The sequence below is a fragment of the Peromyscus maniculatus genome, chromosome 6, assembly GCF_049852395.1.
Source record: "Peromyscus maniculatus bairdii isolate BWxNUB_F1_BW_parent chromosome 6, HU_Pman_BW_mat_3.1, whole genome shotgun sequence".
NCBI lineage: Eukaryota > Metazoa > Chordata > Mammalia > Rodentia > Cricetidae > Peromyscus > Peromyscus maniculatus.
This window is the reverse complement of record NC_134857.1, coordinates 33,129,217-33,150,178: the sequence shown is the minus strand read 5'-3', so window position 1 is coordinate 33,150,178 and position 20,962 is coordinate 33,129,217. Positions and strand designations below refer to the sequence as shown.

The 20,962-nt window shown below is 40.6% G+C and overlaps 1 protein-coding gene and 1 long non-coding RNA gene across 2 annotated transcripts in view; one reads left to right on the top strand and one right to left on the bottom strand.

Annotated features, from left to right (window-relative positions):
- LOC143273728 (uncharacterized) overlaps positions 1-12,996 on the bottom strand; it is a 30,710-nt gene extending 17,714 nt beyond the window's left edge. The window contains exons 1-2 of the long non-coding RNA XR_013051915.1: positions 12,797-12,996; positions 11,045-11,144 (exon numbers count right to left, since the gene is read on the bottom strand). This is a non-coding gene — a long non-coding RNA (uncharacterized LOC143273728). The remainder of the gene's footprint in view (positions 1-11,044; positions 11,145-12,796) is intronic.
- On the top strand, positions 3,811-5,473 carry LOC102919867 (tubulin alpha-1A chain-like). Its single transcript, XM_076574042.1, has one exon. It carries the CDS (start codon positions 3,908-3,910, stop codon positions 5,261-5,263), a length of 1,356 nt encoding a protein of 451 aa, XP_076430157.1. The 5' UTR covers positions 3,811-3,907; the 3' UTR covers positions 5,264-5,473.
- Positions 12,997-20,962: the final 7,966 nt, after the last annotated feature.

Below are 20,962 nucleotides of genomic sequence, written 5' to 3'. Positions count from 1 at the left end.
AATAAATGATAACCAAGCTACAATCCGTAGAGGAAAGGACCTGGTGGGGCACATGGATCTCCCTGGGAGAGGAAAATAGAATAGATTTTATGAGTGGGCTGGGAGCAGATGGGGACAGGAACAGGAGGATCGGTGGTAAGAGGAGGAGAAGTGTGATTAAGGGAGGGAATGAGGGAGATACAGCTAGAACTGAAGGGGATCTGAGGGGTGCTATGGAAACCTAGTGCAGTGGAAACTTCCTATAATATGTGACGGCAATCCTAATGAAGTCTCCAAACAATGAGGGAGATGGAACCCCTAACAGTCATCAAATGAAGCTTCTAATACAGGGACTGGATTTCATCCAATTGAGTTATTGGCCAAAAGGGCCCCATGGAAATCCCCAAACAACCCCAGGCTGTTGCCAGAACAATAGGTTGGTCTTCACAAACTGACAGCCAGGTTCCATTGCTGAAAAGAACATCCATGCAACTCATTAACCATGGAAAGGCCAAGCTGGAACTACATAGAATCTTCCCCGTGTTCTAGTGTCTGTGACATAGAAAGGTACTCTTGCAGGCTACACAAAGAGAAACATAAAGACCAATAAGCTGGAGTAATGGTTATACAAACCTTGTGGGAGTGACCAACTGATACCTGATCTGACTTAAGGCCCACTCTATGAAATGAAATACCTGACACTGCTTGATCAACCAAAAACCAGAGACTAGATAGCCCAAAGACCTAGGGTATCTACTAGTAATATACTACTAGTAGTATACTACCAAGTACTACTGTTCTTTAAAAAAGTAACAAAATAACTCCTACTGGTATTCTGTTATATTCACCGATCAGTGCCTTATTTAGACATCATCAGAGAGACTTCCTTCTGCAGTAGATGGGAACAAAGATCCACAACCAGATATTACAGAGAAAGAGAGAGACCTTGGAACACACAGTTCTAAACATGATGTCTCCATCAAATCCCTACCCTCAGAGCTCAAGGAACCCCATGGAAGAGGAGACTGAAGGATCAGGGAGACAGGGAATGGAGGACACCAGGAGAACAAGGCCCTCTAAATCAACTGAGCAAAGATCATGAACTCAGTGAGTGAAGCAGGACCTATATGGGTCTGCACCAGGTCCTCTGCATATGTACTATAGCATTCAGTTTAGTACTTTTATGGGACTCCTGGCTGTGAACAAGTGGATCTCTGATTCTTGTGCCATCTCTTGGGGCTCTTTTATCTTTCTGTTGGCTTGGCTTGTCCAACTTTGATATGATGGTTTTTGTTCTATCTTATTATATTTGTTTTGTTATATTTTGTTATTATCTCTTAGAAACTTGTTCTTTTTCTAATGAGAGACAGAAAGGGAATGAATCCAGATGAGAGAGGAGGTGGGGATGAATTGGGAGTTGTAGAGGGAGGAGAAATTGTAATCAGGATACAATGTATGAGAAAAGAATCCATGTGTAATAAAAGGGAAAAGAACTTCTATGCTAAAAGGACTTGAAACTATAAAAATGAAATATGATACAAAAAAGAAATGTCCACAAACAGAATTACATAACTCAGATGGAATACTGTTCAGTGATGTACAGGAATTCACCTCACATGTAAGGCAGCATGCTTAGTGCCCGGATCCACTCATGTGAAATTCTGTGCTAGGCTAGTTAATCTGTGATGAAAATGTTGGAATGGTGGCCGCCTTTGTGTATAATGGTTAGAAACTGGGAAATGGCAGGAGGAGGCCTGCTGGGATGATGGAGCGTGGTTTGGGCTGGACAGCTATGTGCATTTCTTACAATTTCCTAAGAAGTACACTTAAGATTAGCATATCCTACAGACCATGCATTTTTTAACTGGAGAAACGGGGGCTTGTGAAATAGCTCGTTTGGTAAAATGCAACCCTGAAGATCTGAGTTCAAATGCCTAGAACCCACATAATTAGATGAGAGGAGGATGTGCCTATAATCCCACACTGGGGAGGTAGAGGCAGAATCCCGCGGCTCACTAAACAGCTGCCTTGCTGAATCAGTGGGCTTTAGGTTCAACAGGAGACTTTGTCTCTAAAAAAAAAAAAAAAAATAGGATGGAGAGCAGTTGAGGAAGACGCCCAGTGTCAACATCTGGCCTTCACACAGGTACACACATGTGTATATGTGCTCGATGGCTGGCCAGCCTAGCCTAATGGGCAAGCTCCAGACTAGTGGGAGACCCTGTCTCAGAAAGCAAAGTGAACATTTCTGGAGGAACAACACTAGATACTGCTCTCTGGCCTCTGTGTGCTTGTACCCACACGTTCGTTTGTATGTCCCCACACAGGTGCACCTCCCAAACAAGTAAGATCAATTAATGGGTGCATAAGTGGATAGTTCTACGATACAACAATTCTCAGAGCATATAAAAGCAACTCAGAGCTGAGGTAGTAAGAGCTCAGGTAAATATAATTCTGTTAATCTTTAAAGTGGTTTGGAAAGTGCTATAATAAAAATGTGAGAGGAAAATAAGACTCGGTAAGTGGTGTAGCAACTTTATTGCCCATCTAGTCAATGTTACAGCAAATGAAATGCTTCTCATGCACCACACCCTGGTCTCATGAGTACTTCTGAGAAACCAGAATCTTTGCTACTGGCTGGGATAGAAAGAGGCTGCTTGTTCTCAATAAATTCCATGGAGGGGTGGATTCAACAAGACAGTGACAGCGCTGGAGAAGAAAGATGGAGGGTATCTTACTAGGACATGGATGCTGGGAACAAAACCCTGAAATTTCTTCATCTCAATACTAAGATCTGTGTTGCTAGGGTGGTGCTGCTATGTTTATTTGTGACTCATGCTTCAATATAGACAAAGTTGTCCTATAAAACTTGTTCTTATTAATTGATTCACGGTCCAGTTGATACCAAAAGAATTCTAACTATACAAATACCCTTGCTGTGTTTCACTTTCATATTTGTCAATTTAATTTCACTCTATAAAACAGATGCATTCTAGAAAAGCAATTTTAAATGTAAGAACATCAAAGGAATAAAAATCAATGATCTTTACATTTAATCTGTTACACTTGAGGTCCTACTAAGAGGTTTCACTTGAAGTCCCACTAAGAGTAAATACAAACAACTAAGATAAAGTATGGAAGAATGTAGTATTGCTTTGAAGAATTGAGTTTATTCTTTGGAAAATATGGAGCTTACATTTTTGAATGTGTTTTTTGTATTAAGCGAAGATTGACACAGCATCTTGCTAATTGGATAAGATATTATAAACTTATTTTTAAGATTTTAAGTTTCAAATTAAAATGTGTGTGTGTGCGTCTGCTCCTCTGTATGTGCACCATGTGAATGAAGGCACCCTCAGAAGCCAGAAGAGGGCAGGCACTGGATCCCCTAGAACTGGAGTGTAGGTGGTTGTGAGCCACTTAATATATGTAGGTTCTGGGAATCAAACCTGGATCCTCTGTAAGACCAGCAAGTTCTCTTAACCATTGAGTCATCTCTTCAGCCCCACAAACTTACTTTAATGTACACAAAATAATTGATAACTTATCTGATATCTTGAGATAGGTAGGATTGCAATTTTTTGTTATTTTTTTTAAATTTTATTTTATTTTACAATACTATTCAGTTCTACATAACAGCCACAGATTCCCTTGTTCTCCCTCTTCCTGCCCCCCTCCCCTTCCCCCCAGCCCACCCCCCATTCCCACCTCCTACAGAGCAAGGTCTCCCCCGAGGACTGAGATCTACCTGATAGACTCAGTCCAGGCAGGTCCAGTCCCCTCCTCCCAGATTGAGCCAAGTGTCCCTGCATAAGACCTAGGTTTCAGGTTCTCTTACATCGACCGCCTAAGAGTCGCGCTGTAAGAAGCAACACCTCCTCCTCCTCCTCGCCTCCGCCATCCTCCCGGCAGCCGCGAAGCAGCAACCATGCGTGAGTGCATCTCCATCCACGTTGGCCAGGCTGGTGTCCAGATCGGCAATGCCTGCTGGGAACTCTACTGCCTGGAACATGGCATCCTGCCTGACGGCCAGATGCCCAGTGACAAGACCATTGGGGGAGGAGATGACTCCTTCAACACCTTCTTCAGTGAGACAGGCGCTGGCAAGCATGTGCCCAGGGCCGTGTTCGTAGACCTGGAACCCACGGTTATAGATGAAGTTCGCACTGGGACCTACCGCCAGCTCTTCCACCCTGAGCAGCTCATCACGGACAAGGAGGATGCTGCCAATAACTATGCCCGGGGCCACTACACCATTGGCAAGGAGATCATTGACCTTGTCTTGGACCGAATCCGCAAGCTGGCTGACCAGTGCACGGGTCTTCAGGGCTTCTTGGTTTTCCACAGCTTTGGTGGTGGTACTGGCTCTGGGTTCACCTCCCTGCTGATGGAGCGGCTCTCTGTTGATTACGGAAAGAAGTCCAAGCTGGAGTTCTCCATCTACCCAGCCCCCCAGGTTTCCACTGCTGTGGTGGAGCCCTACAATTCCATCCTCACCACCCACACCACCCTGGAGCACTCTGATTGTGCCTTCATGGTAGACAACGAGGCCATCTATGACATCTGTCGTAGAAACCTCGACATTGAGCGCCCAACCTACACTAACCTAAATAGGTTGATAGGTCAAATTGTGTCTTCCATCACTGCTTCCCTTAGATTTGATGGGGCCCTGAATGTTGACCTGACAGAATTCCAGACCAACCTGGTGCCCTACCCTCGCATCCACTTCCCTCTGGCCACCTATGCCCCTGTCATCTCCGCTGAGAAAGCCTACCACGAGCAGCTTTCTGTAGCAGAGATCACCAATGCCTGCTTTGAGCCAGCCAACCAGATGGTGAAATGCGACCCTCGCCATGGTAAATACATGGCTTGCTGCCTGCTGTACCGCGGTGATGTGGTCCCCAAAGATGTCAATGCTGCCATTGCCACCATCAAGACCAAGCGTACCATCCAGTTTGTGGACTGGTGCCCCACTGGCTTCAAGGTTGGCATTAATTACCAGCCTCCCACCGTGGTACCTGGTGGGGACCTGGCCAAGGTCCAGAGGGCTGTGTGCATGCTGAGCAACACCACAGCCATCGCTGAGGCCTGGGCTCGCCTAGATCACAAGTTTGACCTGATGTACGCCAAGCGTGCCTTTGTGCACTGGTATGTGGGTGAGGGCATGGAGGAGGGGGAGTTCTCTGAGGCCCGTGAGGACATGGCTGCCCTGGAGAAGGATTATGAGGAAGTGGGTGTGGATTCTGTTGAAGGAGAGGGTGAGGAAGAAGGAGAAGAATACTAAATTAAATGTCATGAAGGTGCTGCTTTTACAGGGAAGTTTATTCTGTTCCGACATAGAAAGTTGTGGTCTGGTCAGTTAATTTGTATGTGGCAGTGTGTGCTTTCATACAGTTACTGACTTATGCTTTAAACGTGAATGATTTGTCATAGACCCAAGCTGTCCATCTCACTGATGGGTTTTAAATAAAACATTCCCTGTCTTAAAAAAAAAAAAAAAAAAAAAAAAAAAGACCTAGGTTTCAAACAGCTAACTCATGCAATGAGCCCAGGACCTGGTACCACTGCCTAGATGCCTCCCAAACAGATCAAGCCAATCAACTGTCTCACCTATTCAGAGGGCCTGATCCAGTTGGGGGCCCCTCAGCCTTTGGTTCATAGTTCATGTGTTTCCATTCATTTGGCTATTTGTCCCTGTGCTTTATCCAACCTTGGTTTCAACAATTCTCGCTCATATAAACCCTCCTCTTTCTCACTAATTAGACTCGCGGCGCTCCACCCGGGGCCTAGCCGTGGATGTCTGCATCCAGAATCCTCAGTCCTTGGATGGGGTTTCTGGCACAACTATTAGGGTGTTTGGCCATCCCATCACCAGAGTAGGTCAGTCCTGGCTGTCTCTCGGCCATTGCCAGCAGTCTTTTGTGGGGGTATCTTTGTGGATTTCTGTGGGCCTCTTTAGCACTTTGTTTCTTCCTTTTCTCATGTGGTCTTCATTTACCATGGTCTCCTATTCCTTGTTCTTCCTCTCTGTTCTTGATCCAGCTGGGATCTCCCACAGGGTCAAGGGTAGGATTGCATTTTAGTAATTAAATTTAAATACATTTTTTTTTTTTTTTGGTTTTTCGAGACAGGGTTTCTCTGTGTAGCTTTGCGCCTTTTCCTGGAACTCACTTGGTAGCCCAGGCTGGCCTCGAACTCACAGAGATCTGCCTGGCTCTGCCTCCCAAGTGCTGGGATTAAAGGCGTGCTCCACCACTGCCCGGCTAAATACATTTTAGTTAATATTATCTCTTTACTTTCTTTCCAAAAAGTTTTGAAAATATGTCATTCTTCTGATCCTGACTTAGGGACCCTGACCTTTGGGGCCCTCTAATTCATACTATGGACACAGAAGATTATTGGACAAATAACTGAACTCCTTATGGTGGTCTATGGGCTTTATATGTATTTAATAAGTATCTACACAGTCACACACTGGGTAGTTAATGTGTCTAAGTTTCATATTCTTTATTTTTGTTCAGGAGTTCAGGCAAATTGTCTTTAATGGGTTTACATTTTTAAAACTTTGTTATGAGCCGGGCTGTAGTGGCACACGTCTTTAATCCCAGCACTCAGGAGGAAGAGGCAGGTGGATCTTTGTGAGTTTGAGGCTAACCTAGTCTACCGAGTGAGTTCCAGAAAAGGCACAAAGCTACACAGAGAAACCCTGTCTCTAAAAACCAAAATCAAAACCAAAACCAAAACCAACCAACCAAACAAAAAACAACAACTTTATTATGAACCTGACAAATGTAATGGAATCTTTAAACAACTGTCCTTATAGGTCTTTATTACTGTTGGTGAACATTGGAATGTACTCATTGTATATGATGGTGGGTTTCACAAGAATGTTTTCATTCAAGTATTTGATATACTTCAAGTGTTTTCCCTCCCTACATGCCCCTTTCTCTCTCTTTCCCTTTCCCATGGGCAGCTTCTGCTCTACTTCCATGTCATGTATCTATATGAAGTCTAGGAACTACAAATGAGGGAAAATGTGTGATATTTACCATTCTAAACATGATTGAACTTACTGAAGATGATAATTTCATTACATCCATTTTCCTACAGACAACATGTTGATTCTTCATTATGACTGAAAAATTCTGCTGTGCTTATATAACACATTTTCTTTATTCATTCCTCTGTTGCTTAACTTAGTTACTATGAGTAGTGATGCAATAAACATAGATGTCTTTCTGATGGGCTGATTTGGAATCTTCAAGGTATATACCTAGGAGAAGTGCAACTGTGTCATGAAGTAGACCTGTTTTCAGTTTTTCTAAGAACCCTAGTGGCTGGACTAATTTAAGTTGACAACTTCAGTGTGTAAAGGTTCCCTTATCTTCACATATTCACTAACATGCTTTTCTTTGTTTTCTGAATTATTGTCATTCTGATTAAGGTGAGATAGAATCACAACGTTGTTTTCATTTCTTGGATGGCTGGAGGTGTTCAAGATGTTTTTCATGTGTATTTGGCCATTTGTGTAGCCTCCTTTGAGAACTGTCTGTTCCTTTCATTGCTCATTTATTGATTGGGTTGTTTGACTTCTTATTATTTAGTTTTTGAGTTCTTTGTATGTTCTAGATGTTACTATCTTGTCTTTATTTTTTAACGTAGGTGTTCTTCTTAGACAAGTAACTAGACAAGGAAGAAGAAAAAGGATACAGAGGCCTGATTCTTACAGGTTTAGGCAATGGCTTAGTCATCTGTAGATGTATGTAAATGATCTCATATAGGCTTAGGCATAATAATGAAAAGACTAATATCTGTCTACTGCTTAGTGCACTGTGTACTGTAATTACTGTTTTCTGTGTATTAGCTTATTTTATCACCAGGAAACTTTATGGGATACAATAATGCTGTTATTGAAATTCTACACATGGAGAAACAAAGGCAAACTTATATATCAAGATCATTCAGTTTGTCAGTGGAAGTTCTAAGAGCTAAATCAGATTATTTGTATTGAGAGCTACCACTTTTAATTGTTAAAATTATCCGCTCTTCTGATGAATATAATGTCTGTGTTTATACCAGTTTCTGTCTGTCTGTCTATCTATCTATCTACCATATATCTATCATCTGTCATCTATCTCTCTATCATCTATCTATCTTTGTATCATCTGTCTCTATCTATCTATCTATCTATCTATCTATCTATCTATCTATCTATCTATCTATCTATCTATCTATCTATCATTTCTATGTATCTTCCATTTATCTATCATCTATTTATATCTATCTTGTATGTATGTATGTATCTACCTATCTTTCTATCATCTATAATCTATCTTTCACATATTTATTCATTAATCTTCTATAGAGTATGATGTTATATAGTAAAATCTTAAGTTTCCCCCATAGAATACATTCAGTTTAAGGCAAAGTCTTAATTACTGATAACTTTTAATTTTTGACTAATTATTTTTAATTTTTTGATATTATTATATAGTTGTATCATTTCTTCTTTCCTTTTTCTCAATCAAAATTTTCTCATGTACCATCACTCCTTGTTATCTTTCAGTTCATGGACTCTTTTTACTAAACTGTTGTTACATATGTACATATGTTACATATATGTATAATAAAACTATAATCTCCTTAGTCTGCATATGGGTAACCATTACTTTTAAAGTATCCTGTGTATTTTTTTAAAAAAAGTGCTGTGATAAATATTCACAAAGTCAGGTTAAGACTCTTACTAGAATGGATAAAATGAAAAGACTGGTATTACTAAGTATTAGGGAGATGTGTGTGATTAGACCTCTAATTTGGAGCTGTAAGAGCTGCATTGATAGAACCACTTCAGAAAAGCATTCCTAAACTCTACAAAACACTGAAACATGTGTTTGCTTTCTGGACCAACAATTCCACTGTTGTATTCCTTTGAAATTATGCACTTAGGCATGAGCAGGAATATCGATTGCAGCCATATTTACAGATGCCAAACTCAGGGAAGAACTCACATGCTCCTCAACAGTACAGTGGATACACATTTGCAATCTCCTTATCACTGGTTATTCAGGAGTGAGGATAAACAAACTCTAGAAGTAATGACAAGATGGACTGCCACAAACAATGCTGTACAAAAGACAGCAAAGGTGCCCAGTGACAGATTCTGTCCCCAGGAAGTTAACAGAGCATGAACCTCACTGTGCCTACAAGGGCACAGGGAAGCTTTGAATTACTAGTACACTTAATTCATTGTATATCTGGACCAAACTGTTATGTTCAAAGACTTATTTACTTTGTGATACTTCCTCTAGCTGTACACACTACTTTGCACTTTTTATAAGAATATTATAGCTTATCCAAACAGTTTCATTAGTAAAACATGTATGAGGCTCAGGGAATCCTGCTTCAGTGCATCCCCACAAGCACTCATGTTAAGAATACCATTTTTTTTTCTGATGTCCTTTCTATACTTTTTATCTTCCTTTACAATCTCAAAGAGACCCTTACCCTGAATTAGTATGTATTAATAGCATTATCTTACCATATCGTGTTTTAAAACAATGTATTTATTTGTTAATTTATTTTGTTGCTTTGCTAGTTATCAAATCCAGGGCCTTATACATATTAATCAAACATTATACCAAGTGAGCTACAACCCATGGCCTAAAACAATGACTTTAAATACATGCTGCATTTGTGTAATGTTCTTGACTTTATGCCTCTCATTTATCCGGTTCAGATCCTAAACAGGGGTTGACTTTCTGTTGCCTTGCACAGTCACCTGCACTGAGCTGAGGCAGGTATGAGAGCGGGGTGTAAATGTGTTCTCCACTCTACACATGCTTTCGTGCATTGGGGAAGAAGGCACACATCTGTAGTGTGGTTCAGAACAATAGTTTTCATCTTCACATATGCAAAACAAAGAAATTAAATCAACAGTCTCCCAATTTTCTCTTTAGTTCTACAATCTGGTTTTTTTTTTTAGTATGTTTTTATGGTAAAAGTATCATGTTTCAGATATTAATTATGTAGGTATATAACATACAGAACAAAGCCATCAGAGTTACTTTTCTTTCCGTGTGTGTGTGTGTGTGTGTGTGTGTGTGTGTGTGTGTGTGTGTTTTCAGAACAGAGTCTCACTATGTAGTTCTGGATGTTCTGGAACTCACTATGTAGACCAGGCTGGTCTCAAATTTACAGAGATCCACCAGCCTCTGACTCCCATTAAAGGATTAAAGGAATACACCACTATGCCTAGATTATCAGAGAAATTCTTATGCAGAAGACCGTTCCCAAAATTCCTTTATAGATAACACACACCTTTAATCCCGGCACTCGGGAGGCAGAGGCAGGCATATCTCTGTGAGTTTGAGGCCATCCTGGTCTACAGAATGAGTTCCAAGACAGCCAGGGTTACACAGAGAAACCCTGTCTTGAAAAAAAACAAAAACAAAACAAACAATCAAACAAAAAAAATCCTTTATAGATGTAGAGAATATTTTAATTTTTTTATTTATGTGTATGTGTGTACACCTGTGTGAATTTATACACACCATCTGTGTGCAGGTGCTAGCAGAGGCCAGAAGAGGGCGTCAGATCCCCTGGAACTGGAGTTACAGGCAGTTGTGAGCCACTTGAACCTTCCATAAATGCCTGAAACCAAAGCCAGGTTCTTCCGGAACAGCCCTGATGCACAAGATTTTAAGACAAGGACCAAAATGATTCATGCAGCGATGAGTATTCATGGCCTCACAGCAAATTTTGGTGACTCAGTAAGTAGAAGAGTCAAAGAGGTATACTCTAAAATAATGACCTAGTAAGAATCCGTGCTCAGAAAAAGACAAAGTCTAGATTAAAAAGATGGGGAGAAAGTACAAAGAATTAGAGGCCAGATTTGGAAAGTAGGTTAAAAATTAGGAGTAAAGCAGGGGAAGAATCGGGGAGAATATTAGCAGTGCCAGTAGACACAGAGATGGTTTCCCGGTACCTTGCAGAGCAATGAATATCACCTGGTCCTATCTATGTCATCCTGATGTGGGACATTAAAATCAAAATAATTTTCACTTACCATTTTTCTGTCATTTGAAAGTTACAAATGGCTTGGGCCAAGTGAGGCTTCTCTTGCAGATCAGCTGCAGCTTTTACAGTCAGAACAGTATGAGGACGTTCTAGGAAGTAAGAGAGTCAATTGAGAAAGAGGAGCTGGGAGTCGTTAAGTTATGCTAATTAGGAGTGATTAGACTTCTCCCGCAAACGCTGGTGTTTTATATCGCAGCGTTTGAGAGATGAAACGGGCTCGCTGATTGCAGATTTTAATGAACTGAGATGATTAGGTTAAGGAGCTGGTTTGTAAGGCACTCAGGAACTTCGAGTTCCTTCGGCTTCTCATTGTTTAATCCTACGTGGCGTGAACTGTGAAGGGAAGCGTTGTAAGCCCGTAGAGCTGCAATTATAGGAATTCATCATTGAAAGTGTGACGTTTGCTGCGGCACTATGGCAGGGTAAATACAGAGCGAATGCAGGAAAAAAACTATGAGGACAAGGAAAGGTCAGACGGAATGTTCACACAGAAAGGAAGGGAAACATTAATGACTAGCCCAAGTTTTGAACACTATGAGTAGGGAGAATTGAATATTACTAACAAGCTATCATGGAAGTCTTTCAACACTGAAATATTTTACTTCTTAAATTTTTTCATATATGTGTGTGTGTGTGTGTGTGTGTGCCTATGTGTGCAGGCATGTATGTACCACAACATGTGTGTGTGTGTGTGCCTATGTGTGCAGGCATGTATGTACCACAATGTGTGTGTGTGTGTGTGTGTGTGTGTGTGTGTGTGTGTGTGTGTGTAGGTGAGAGAACAACTTGGGTCTGCCTTTGCCTTCTGTCTTTTTTCCCCCACTTTTTTTTTATTTAAAATTTTTTTATTTTACATACCAACCACTATTCCCCCTTCCTCCCCTTCTCCTGCCCCCTTCCCCTACTCCCCCCCCCCCCCCCCGCATACCACCTCCATCCACTCCTCGTAGGGGGTCAGGCTTCCCTTGAACTGGGGCAGGACCAAGCCCCTTCCCCTGATCAAGGCTGAGTAAGGTATCGCACCATAGGGAATGGACTCTAAAAAGCCGGTTATTTCTGTCTTTTTTGAGACAGGGTTTCTTGTTAATTACTGCATATACCAGGCAAGCTGACCTGTGGGTTTCTGAGGATTCTCATGCTTCTGCCCACCATCTCATGGTGGGAGCCCTGGGATTTCAGGTGTGTACATTCTCACATCATCATTTATGTGGGTGTTGGGGATTCAAACCCAGGTCTTCAAGCTTGCACAGCGAACGGTTTGCTGTGCTACTTCGTAAGTGCTTTTGTTCATTGAGTGAACACGTTTATTGAGTTCTCTCAATCATTCAGTTCCCTGCAGCTCGCTGAGTAAATGATAGTAAACTATCAACAAAAGCACGGTCCCTTTTCCATTGTGTTGATCATTAAAAAATACTTCATTTTTTAATTATGTAGACTGTAACATGTTTGTGTAGATCAATGGATTGTGTGTGCGTGTGCGTGCATGCAAATGCACCTGTGGAGATCAGAAGAGGGTATTGGATCACCTGGAGCTGGAGTTACAGGTAGTTGTGAACTTCCCAAATTTGGGTGCTGGGAACTGAACCACAGTCCTCAGCAAGAGATATATGTTCTCTTAACCATTGAGCCATCTCTCCAGCCCCATTGCCTATCATTTAATTGGAGATTTATACATTGTCTCAGTTCAGAGTGGCAGTTATAAGAAAATATGGAATGACAGGTAGCAGAAATTTTTTCTTACCATTTTCAAGATCCAAGATCAAGATGCTGGAAGATTAGATGTTTGTTGAGGGCCAGCTTCCTCATGGCATTTTCTCCCTATAATCTCACAAGGCAAAAGGAGCCAGAAACATGCCTGGTGTCTCTATTATGATGCCTCTGCCTCATGACCAACTCACATCTATAGGGCTTCCCTCATCATGCCATTGTCTGGTGGATTGGCTGTCAAAACGAATTTTAAGATACATATAAACACTAAGTACATCTCAGACACATGATACCATAATTACACACAAATGTGTAATTATTAATGACCTCAAATTAATGTGTATTATAAAGAATGATTTTTGGTTCTCTAAGAATGTTTAACACAGTGGGTGGTGGTGGTGCACACTTTTAATCCCAGCACTCCAGAGGCAGGGGCAGATAGATCTTTGTTGAGTTCAAAGCTAGCCTGGTCTACAGAGTAAGTTCCAGGACATCTAGGGCTACACACAGGAAACCCTGTGTTGAAAAACAAACCAACTAAAAAAACAAAAGTAAACAAACAAACAAGAACGTTTAATATAGGGATCATATTTTGCTTTGGGTGAGTAGGACTACCCAGGCCTGGGGAAAAGGCTCAGTGTGTAAAAGTGCTTGTCATGCAAGCCTGAGGACCTGAGCTGAAACAGAAACAGAATTCACCCGGAAGCTAGACCGGTTGCAACGCACGGGCATCTGTAACCACAGTGCCACCTGGAGAAGAGCAGAGGTAGAAGCAGGGAGCTGAGGGGAAGTTAGCCTTTATACTTCCATAGTAAGGAGTTGGGCGTGGCCACTCTCATGATTCATCTGATGACGAATTCTCCTAGTTTAGGATGCTGAAATTAGGAGGAGAGAGGACTCAGTTGGAAATGTCGGTCATGGAGTTGGGTGATGTATTGTGTGTCAGTGACGGAAGTGCAGTTGCAGCTCTCTGAAGCCTGGCGTCAGAAGCAGGAGGCCTTACTGCAGAGATGAGGACCTACGACTCCAGTGCCTCGCACTCATGTCAGCACCACAGAGGAACCCACAGCAGGCCTGGGGGATGCTCTATATGATGATTTATTTGAAAGCATTTGGAAGAGTAAGTCTGCTTGGCCGTAGTTGGTTAAGAACACTTGACTTCTCATTCTAAACTCCATCATGAAACTTTTCTTCCTTTTGCATGGTGTTTGAGTGGCTAGGCAGGGGTAGTTTTGAACTTAGCTCAGGAGAAGCCGAGTCAGGGTTATGACTGGTTTAGAATGAGTAGGATGTAGTTACTTGGTTCATAGGTACGGTGAAGAAGGTTCCGTGAGGCCTTGGAGGTTGCTTGGATCTGTGTGACTCTCGTCCTCAAAACGCAGGAACCAGGAATGTTCTTCAGAATGATTCTGGTTGCCTTTTATCACTCACAAACTGGAGCTCATTCCTGTCCTCTACAGAACAGTCCTGCTTTGAAAGACTCCATCTGCTTTGTAGTCACTTTCCTTGAATTCCCTAGACTTTTAGCGAAGTTCACCCATATCCAAGTCCCAGAAACTCAGGGGCCAGATCCCCATCAGAGTCCCTCCTTGACGGCCTCAGGTGCCTGTCTCTCCCTCCCCCTGACCAACTGCTCTTCAGACCTTGAAGTAATTTTGCTCCTTTCCTTCTTTTTACAGTTCATCGTGTGGACAGGATATTTTAATCACATGTGCAAACTTCAGTATTCCTTGAAGGTGATGAGTCAAGGACGCTTTGAATGGTAAGGTCTGGCAATGGCCATCCAATAATATTCAAGATACAAATGTGAGAACTTAAAATGCCTGTGAAACTAAAGAGGGCAGGGTTTACCAGTGATGTGGAAGAGAAAAAGAAAAAAATCAGAGAAGGCAGAGAAGATATGAAATAGTCACGGAATGGGTGAACATAAGTCAACTACATCTTATACATGAACGGGGACATGCTGTAATTAGACTCCATAGTTTGCATAATTAATATACACCATTATTTATAAAAATTCTATTTAAAATAATTGATAAGGCCCAAATATTCCATTGGAGCTGAACTTTGGAATTTTTGACATTGATTTAATAACTCTTATTACCTTTTAGGGAGATAAGAGAATGTGCTGATAGAAATGGAGCATCAACAGAAATTATAGTGTGATATTAAAAATAATCGTAACCACGGCAGTAACAGGTTTAGGGGAAGAGGTATATTTTAAGTAGAGTGGTGTGTGTGTGTGTGTGTGTGTGTGTGTGTGTGTGTGTGTGTTGTAAGTGTGAGCAGAGGCTGCGCAAGGGCATCAAGTGTCTCCTTTGCTCTCTGTCTTATTCTTTTGATTCAGGATCTCTCCCTGAACCTGCAGTTGTCTTATGTAAATATGTGGGCTTTAATTTGATCTCTACAACCCACATAAAATTACTGGGCCTGGAGGAACATATCTATCTCAGTATTGGGAAAGTAAAGACTGATGAGTCTATATGGTTTACTAGCTAGCCATCTTAGCCTCATCCATGAGCAAGGCTCAGTGAGTGACCTTTCTAAAATTAAATAAGGTCTAGAGCAGAAGAGGAGGACACTGTGATGAGCACTGGCCTCCAAGAGCACCTTTGATAACCACTGTTACAATCTCCACATCCCTCAAGCACTTGCATATAGACATACAACACACGCACATACAATGTTTTTAAAAAAGAAATTACTCTTTAGAGCCTCTCAAATAGTCTAGAAGGCATGAGTTGTTCACTTGGTGAAAGACAGAATAACTGAACCTAAGATGTGAGGACAGCAGGTTCATGTTTCTCATTTCACGTTCCCTCTTGGGCACATCTCCCTGAAAAGAGTTAAAAGGAACGTTCATGGGATTGTCAAAGTTTTATATTTAAATGATAGATAATCTATCTACACTAAGTCTCTTGGCATCAGAGCACATGGAGGATAAATCTGGTCTCCACAGAAGCTTTAGGATTTTCCACAGCATCTGATTTAACTGGAAGTCTGTGCAAGAATAGATTGGCCAAGTTAACAGAGTTAAATCACAGTTACTTCCACCAAATCCAAACAAGCCCTGCTCCCAATCATTTGGAGAATTCTGATCTTATACTTTAGAACGTGATGACTGACATACTTGAATGTGGACACTCACTGTTTGCCATCTGAACCTAGGCAAATCTCCACCAATATTAAGCTCACAGTCATCAGTATGTATGAAAGATGCATTTTGGGATTTGGGGGGATTTGTCAGCTTTGAGAATTGCCTTTATGCTGAGCTGGAAGTAATCATTGTACAGTAATTAAAGCATTTAAAATATCCATGGTGTAATAAGGAAAGATTTTAGCATTTGCCATTTTCTGCACAATGGCTGATCTGCTGCATTTTTTCTCTTCCTTTTTTCTTTTTTTGTCTTCCCTGTGAATTCATTTATTGCCAATGTTTTTAGTAGTATTGTGAGCTTCATTGCATAATTAGTGGTATTCAGTTGCTGCTGTTTAGCCTGAAAGAGCTGTAATTAGTTTTCATTCACGATTGGCGTTTATGAACCATCAGGGTCATTGTCAAAAGGTATAAAGACTATAATTCTATCACCAGGCTTTAAATCCCTAAAAACATAAAAATCTATTTTGCTCATCTTCAGTAATAAAAGAGGACATGATCTACAAATGATAGAGTTTTATTCTGCTTGGAAAGGCAGGAATATGGGATTTGAGTGAGGTAGTGTGTGTATGCGTTCTAGGTAAGGAGTCCTTTGCCCGAGTGGGGAATTGTATTCCTTGCTAGGTAGGAGGTGAATTCTAAACAGCCTCGATCATAACTGAAAAAAATCTCTTGTCTCATGCCTTATTTTCTAGTTGTGCCATCTAAAACAGACTATTTTAAGGGACTGAAGAAAATGTGATGAGTTCTACAGTCAAGCCACCCTGAGTTTGAAATTGCTTCATACACGTAGTAGTAGCCCCTGAGAGTTACTTCCAGAGAGAGCCCAGCATGGAAGACAATGATTGTCAATATTATTTTTAATTGCTACCTTTTTTTTGACAGCACTGTCAGCTCTCAGTGTTGTTAAGCTGGGTTGAAAGATTTTGGTTCAAAGCCTTGAGGTCGAATAACCTTATCAGGGCCTGAATGTTTTGGAATTCTAAAGAGGGCAGGCAGGGGCTTAGCAAATGAGAGAATGTATTTTGAAGTATGTTTGATTATTGCAAATCCAAAAAAATGGAGATGTTATGTTTCCACTACACACAGGCACTTATATTCGAGTTCCACCCCATTCCTTTGTTACAGTCCTGAGAATATTTGGCAGTGTTAGGTATGTGGACCTGCTAGTGGTGAGTAGGTTTGCTATCTGCTGTGTGATGTGGGGATATTGTGTGTGTGTGTGTGTGTGTGTGTGTGTGTGTGTGTGTGTGTGTGTGCATGCACTTTGTGTTTCTCTCTCTCCCTCTCTCTCTTATTTATTTTTACTTTTTTTTTTTTATTTTTTGGTTTTTCAAGACAGGGTTTCTCTGTGTAGCTTTGTGCCTTTCCTGGATCTCGCACTGTAGACCAGGCTGACCTCGAACTCACAGAGATCCACCTGCCTCTGCCTCCCAAGTGCTGGGATTAAAGGCGTGAGCCACCGCCTTGCTACAGTTTGTGTATCAAACACAGCCAAACGGTTTTACATTTGTCGTGGACTGCTCTTACACAGAAGGGAAGAGAAATTGGCTGTTGAATCAAATATTTGGATTATTCATGCAGTAAACAAACTCTTGCTGAGGAACTTTGGACTGAGTTAGGAAAGTCGAAGGCATGGATTAATCATGTGTACAAGATTGTGTTGGAGAATCTTGCAGTCATAGTACTTTATAAGCCTTTGTTATATAATTTTTTCTTTTCATTTTTAGTTTTAATTATGTACATTTAAAGTATGTTCCCAAGCATGGAAGGATTTTTATTTTTCTTTCCTGGATGTGGAGCCCAGAGAGAAGAGAATGTAGGAGTGTTGGGAAATTTTAATTAGGGAAGAGGAGCCAGGAAATGAGAAGGTAACAGAGAAAAAACAGGCTAGAACACCTTTCTGGCTGAGACTTTTAACTAATTGATAATTGGTTCAAAACTAAAGAATTTTAATTGTTTATTCAAATGATCTATCTTTAGGGAAATAGAATTCCTGTAAGACCCCTGAGGGTCTTGCAGAATGCCCTCATAGAATTCTCATGGGCTGAATGCAGGTAGGGAGTGGGTCTCAACTCCACCACGCAGTGTAAGCTCTCTCATCTCTCATTACCATCTACTTGGACAGTCTCACGTTACAATTTTGTGTGCAGATCAAGAACAGTTGAAGTGGACATTGTACCACACCTGGCATGTGATTGTCTGTGTCCTTTTAATGCTCAATAATTTGGTTAATGTATGATATTTGCATATAAGAAAGAGTTTCATCATGGCAACTTCATAATGTGTATAAGCTCCTTTGGTCTCCATCAAACCTCAATTACCCATCCTTAAGACTCTCTCCTATGAGTTCCTTTTCGCTTTCTAATGATCTCACTTCTTACTTTCATGTCTTTATTTCCTTTTTAAAATATTGCATTCAAGAATGAAAACTTGTTAACCAACTGATTATTTTAAAACATTTATCTCATACATAAGCATATTTTATGTAATTTATCTTGCAAGTAACATCTAATTTTGTTTTATTGTGATCTGAAAGTATAAGAAGTTATTCAGTTTTATTGTATGCATTAAGATATGGTTTAAGCCTGGTGGTGGTGGCACACACCTTTAATCCCAGCACTCCGGAGGCAGAGGCAGGTGGATTTCTGTGAGTTCAAGGGCAACCTGGTCTACAGAGTGAGTTCCAGGACAGCCAGGGCTACACAGAGAAACCCTGTGTCAAAAGAAAAAATATGGTTTAATATCCTAAAGTGTAATATATTTTGGAGAAAGTCCTCTGAGATGCTGTCCTAGTGAGCTTTCTCTGTTGGCATGACAACATACCACAACAGAAAACAAGTTGCAGAGGAAAGCCCATCAATAGGGGAAGCCAGGGCAGGAGCTCCAGCAGGAACCTGGAAGCAGGAACTGAAGTAGAGACAGTGAAGGAATGCTTTTTACTGGCTTGCTTCCTCTGACTTGCTCATCTGCCTTTACAATACAGCTCAGGCCCAACTGACTAGGAATGGTGCCACCCACAGTGGGCTGGGTGGGCCTTCTATATAAATCAGAAATCAAGAATATGCCCCACATATGCCCACAGGCCAATCAATCCAGTGGAGGCAGGTCCTCGATTGAGATCTCTTTTTCCTAGTGTTTCAACTTTACCACCAAGAATAGTCACTGAAGCTGCTGAGAAAAATATGTATTCTGCTATTGTTGTGTGTTGTTCTGTAGTTGTCTGGTAAATCTATTTGGTGGTCTATAGCATCACTTAATGTTTCTTTGTTGGCTTTTAAAGCACAGCGGACCTGTGTATTTCTGAGAATGTGTTTCTGAGGTTACTTACCATTACTTTATTAGGAACTATCTGTATATTTATAATCACTAAACATTTTATAAGGTTGTTTTATAAGGTTGGTGTGCCAACATTTGATACATATGTGCTTATAGTTGTCATTTTTTTTATTAAGTGATTTTTGTCTCTGCCTTAAAATCTACTCTTCAGATGTTAGTTTCTATAGCTACTCTGGTTTGCTTCTGCATCCCATTTACTTGGAGCATCTTTGTTCATCCTTTTCCTTTCAAGCTGTATATATATCATTGTGGATCTTTGCCAGTGGAGTGCATTTCTTGTTGACAGCTAACAGTTGGGCCTATTTTAAAATCTAATCAGAATTCTCTATCATTTTGTTGAAAAACTGAGATCATTATTAATACCTAGAGTTTTTATTGAAACATACGCATTATTTTCTGCCCCTTTACAGTGTTTGTAGTATTTTAACTCTTTCTTAACTTTCTTTTATCTAATTTTTCTCACGACTTTTCTTTTTCTTATATTTTTCATGGCTATATATATTTTCCTTTCCTGTGCATAGGATTTATTTAACAACATTCTGTAGTACTGTCTTAGCAATCATGAATTCTTTTAATTTGGGTTATTGTGGGGAGTCTTTCTTCATTAATTTGAAGGAATGTTCTACAGTGTATGGTAATCTAAGCTGGCCAAGTTTCTTTCTGGGATTGAAGTACATCACTCCACGTTGTATTAGCCACTTTTCTTGTGACTACAGTAAGATAACTGACACAACTATGTAAAGAGGGAAGGGTTTATTTTGGGCCACAGTTTGAGAGTTACCATCACAACCTAGCAGATATGGAAGCAAGAGTGTGAGGTGAGACGGCTGATCACATTGCATCTGCAGTCAGGAAACACAGAGAGGTGACTGCTGGCGCTCACTTTATGTTCAGTGGGAGATCGAAGCCCGTGGAATAGGACTGCTCACACTTAGTCAAGCAACATTTTGTGGAAATACTCAAATAGATACCCAGAAGTACCTTCCCACACTGATTCTAAGCCCAGTCAAGTTGACAATGAAGATGAACTGTTTTTACTGTGAGCCATCCCGAGCGTTAGAGTTTCTGCCAAGAAATCTGCTATGATTCTGATGTGTTGGCTTTTGCAGGTGACTTGCAGCTTCATTTTCATGTTTTCTATATTCTCTTTATTCTGTATAGTAGTGTGTTAGCTAAATGCAGTTTGGGGAGATTATTTTCTGATTGAGTCTATTTGGGATTTCAATACACTCCAGAACCTAGATCTCCACTTCTTCCCCAAGGTTTGTGAAATTCTCTGCAACTATTTTATTAGATACATTTTCTGTGCTATTAGCTTGTACCCTTCTCCTTCTATACATATAACTTGTAAGTTTGGGGTTTTATTGGTATCTGAAAAAGTCTATGTATTGTTGGTAATTACTTTCTTTTTTCTTTATCACTGTCTGAATATTCTAAACAACCCACCTTATCTATGAACCCAATGATCAATTGTCTACTTAATCTAGCTGTTAGTAGTGTAGTTATATTTTTTTAATTTAACTTACTGAGCATTTCATTTCTTAAATTTCAGTTTGGTACTTTCATTCAGAATCTCTATCTTTATTGGATTCTCCTTTTATATCTTACATTTTCTTCCTTACTTCATTTAGCTATTTATTTTTATACTATTTTAATTCATTTAGGCATTTAATTGTGCTCTCTATAAATAGCAATCATTTCTAC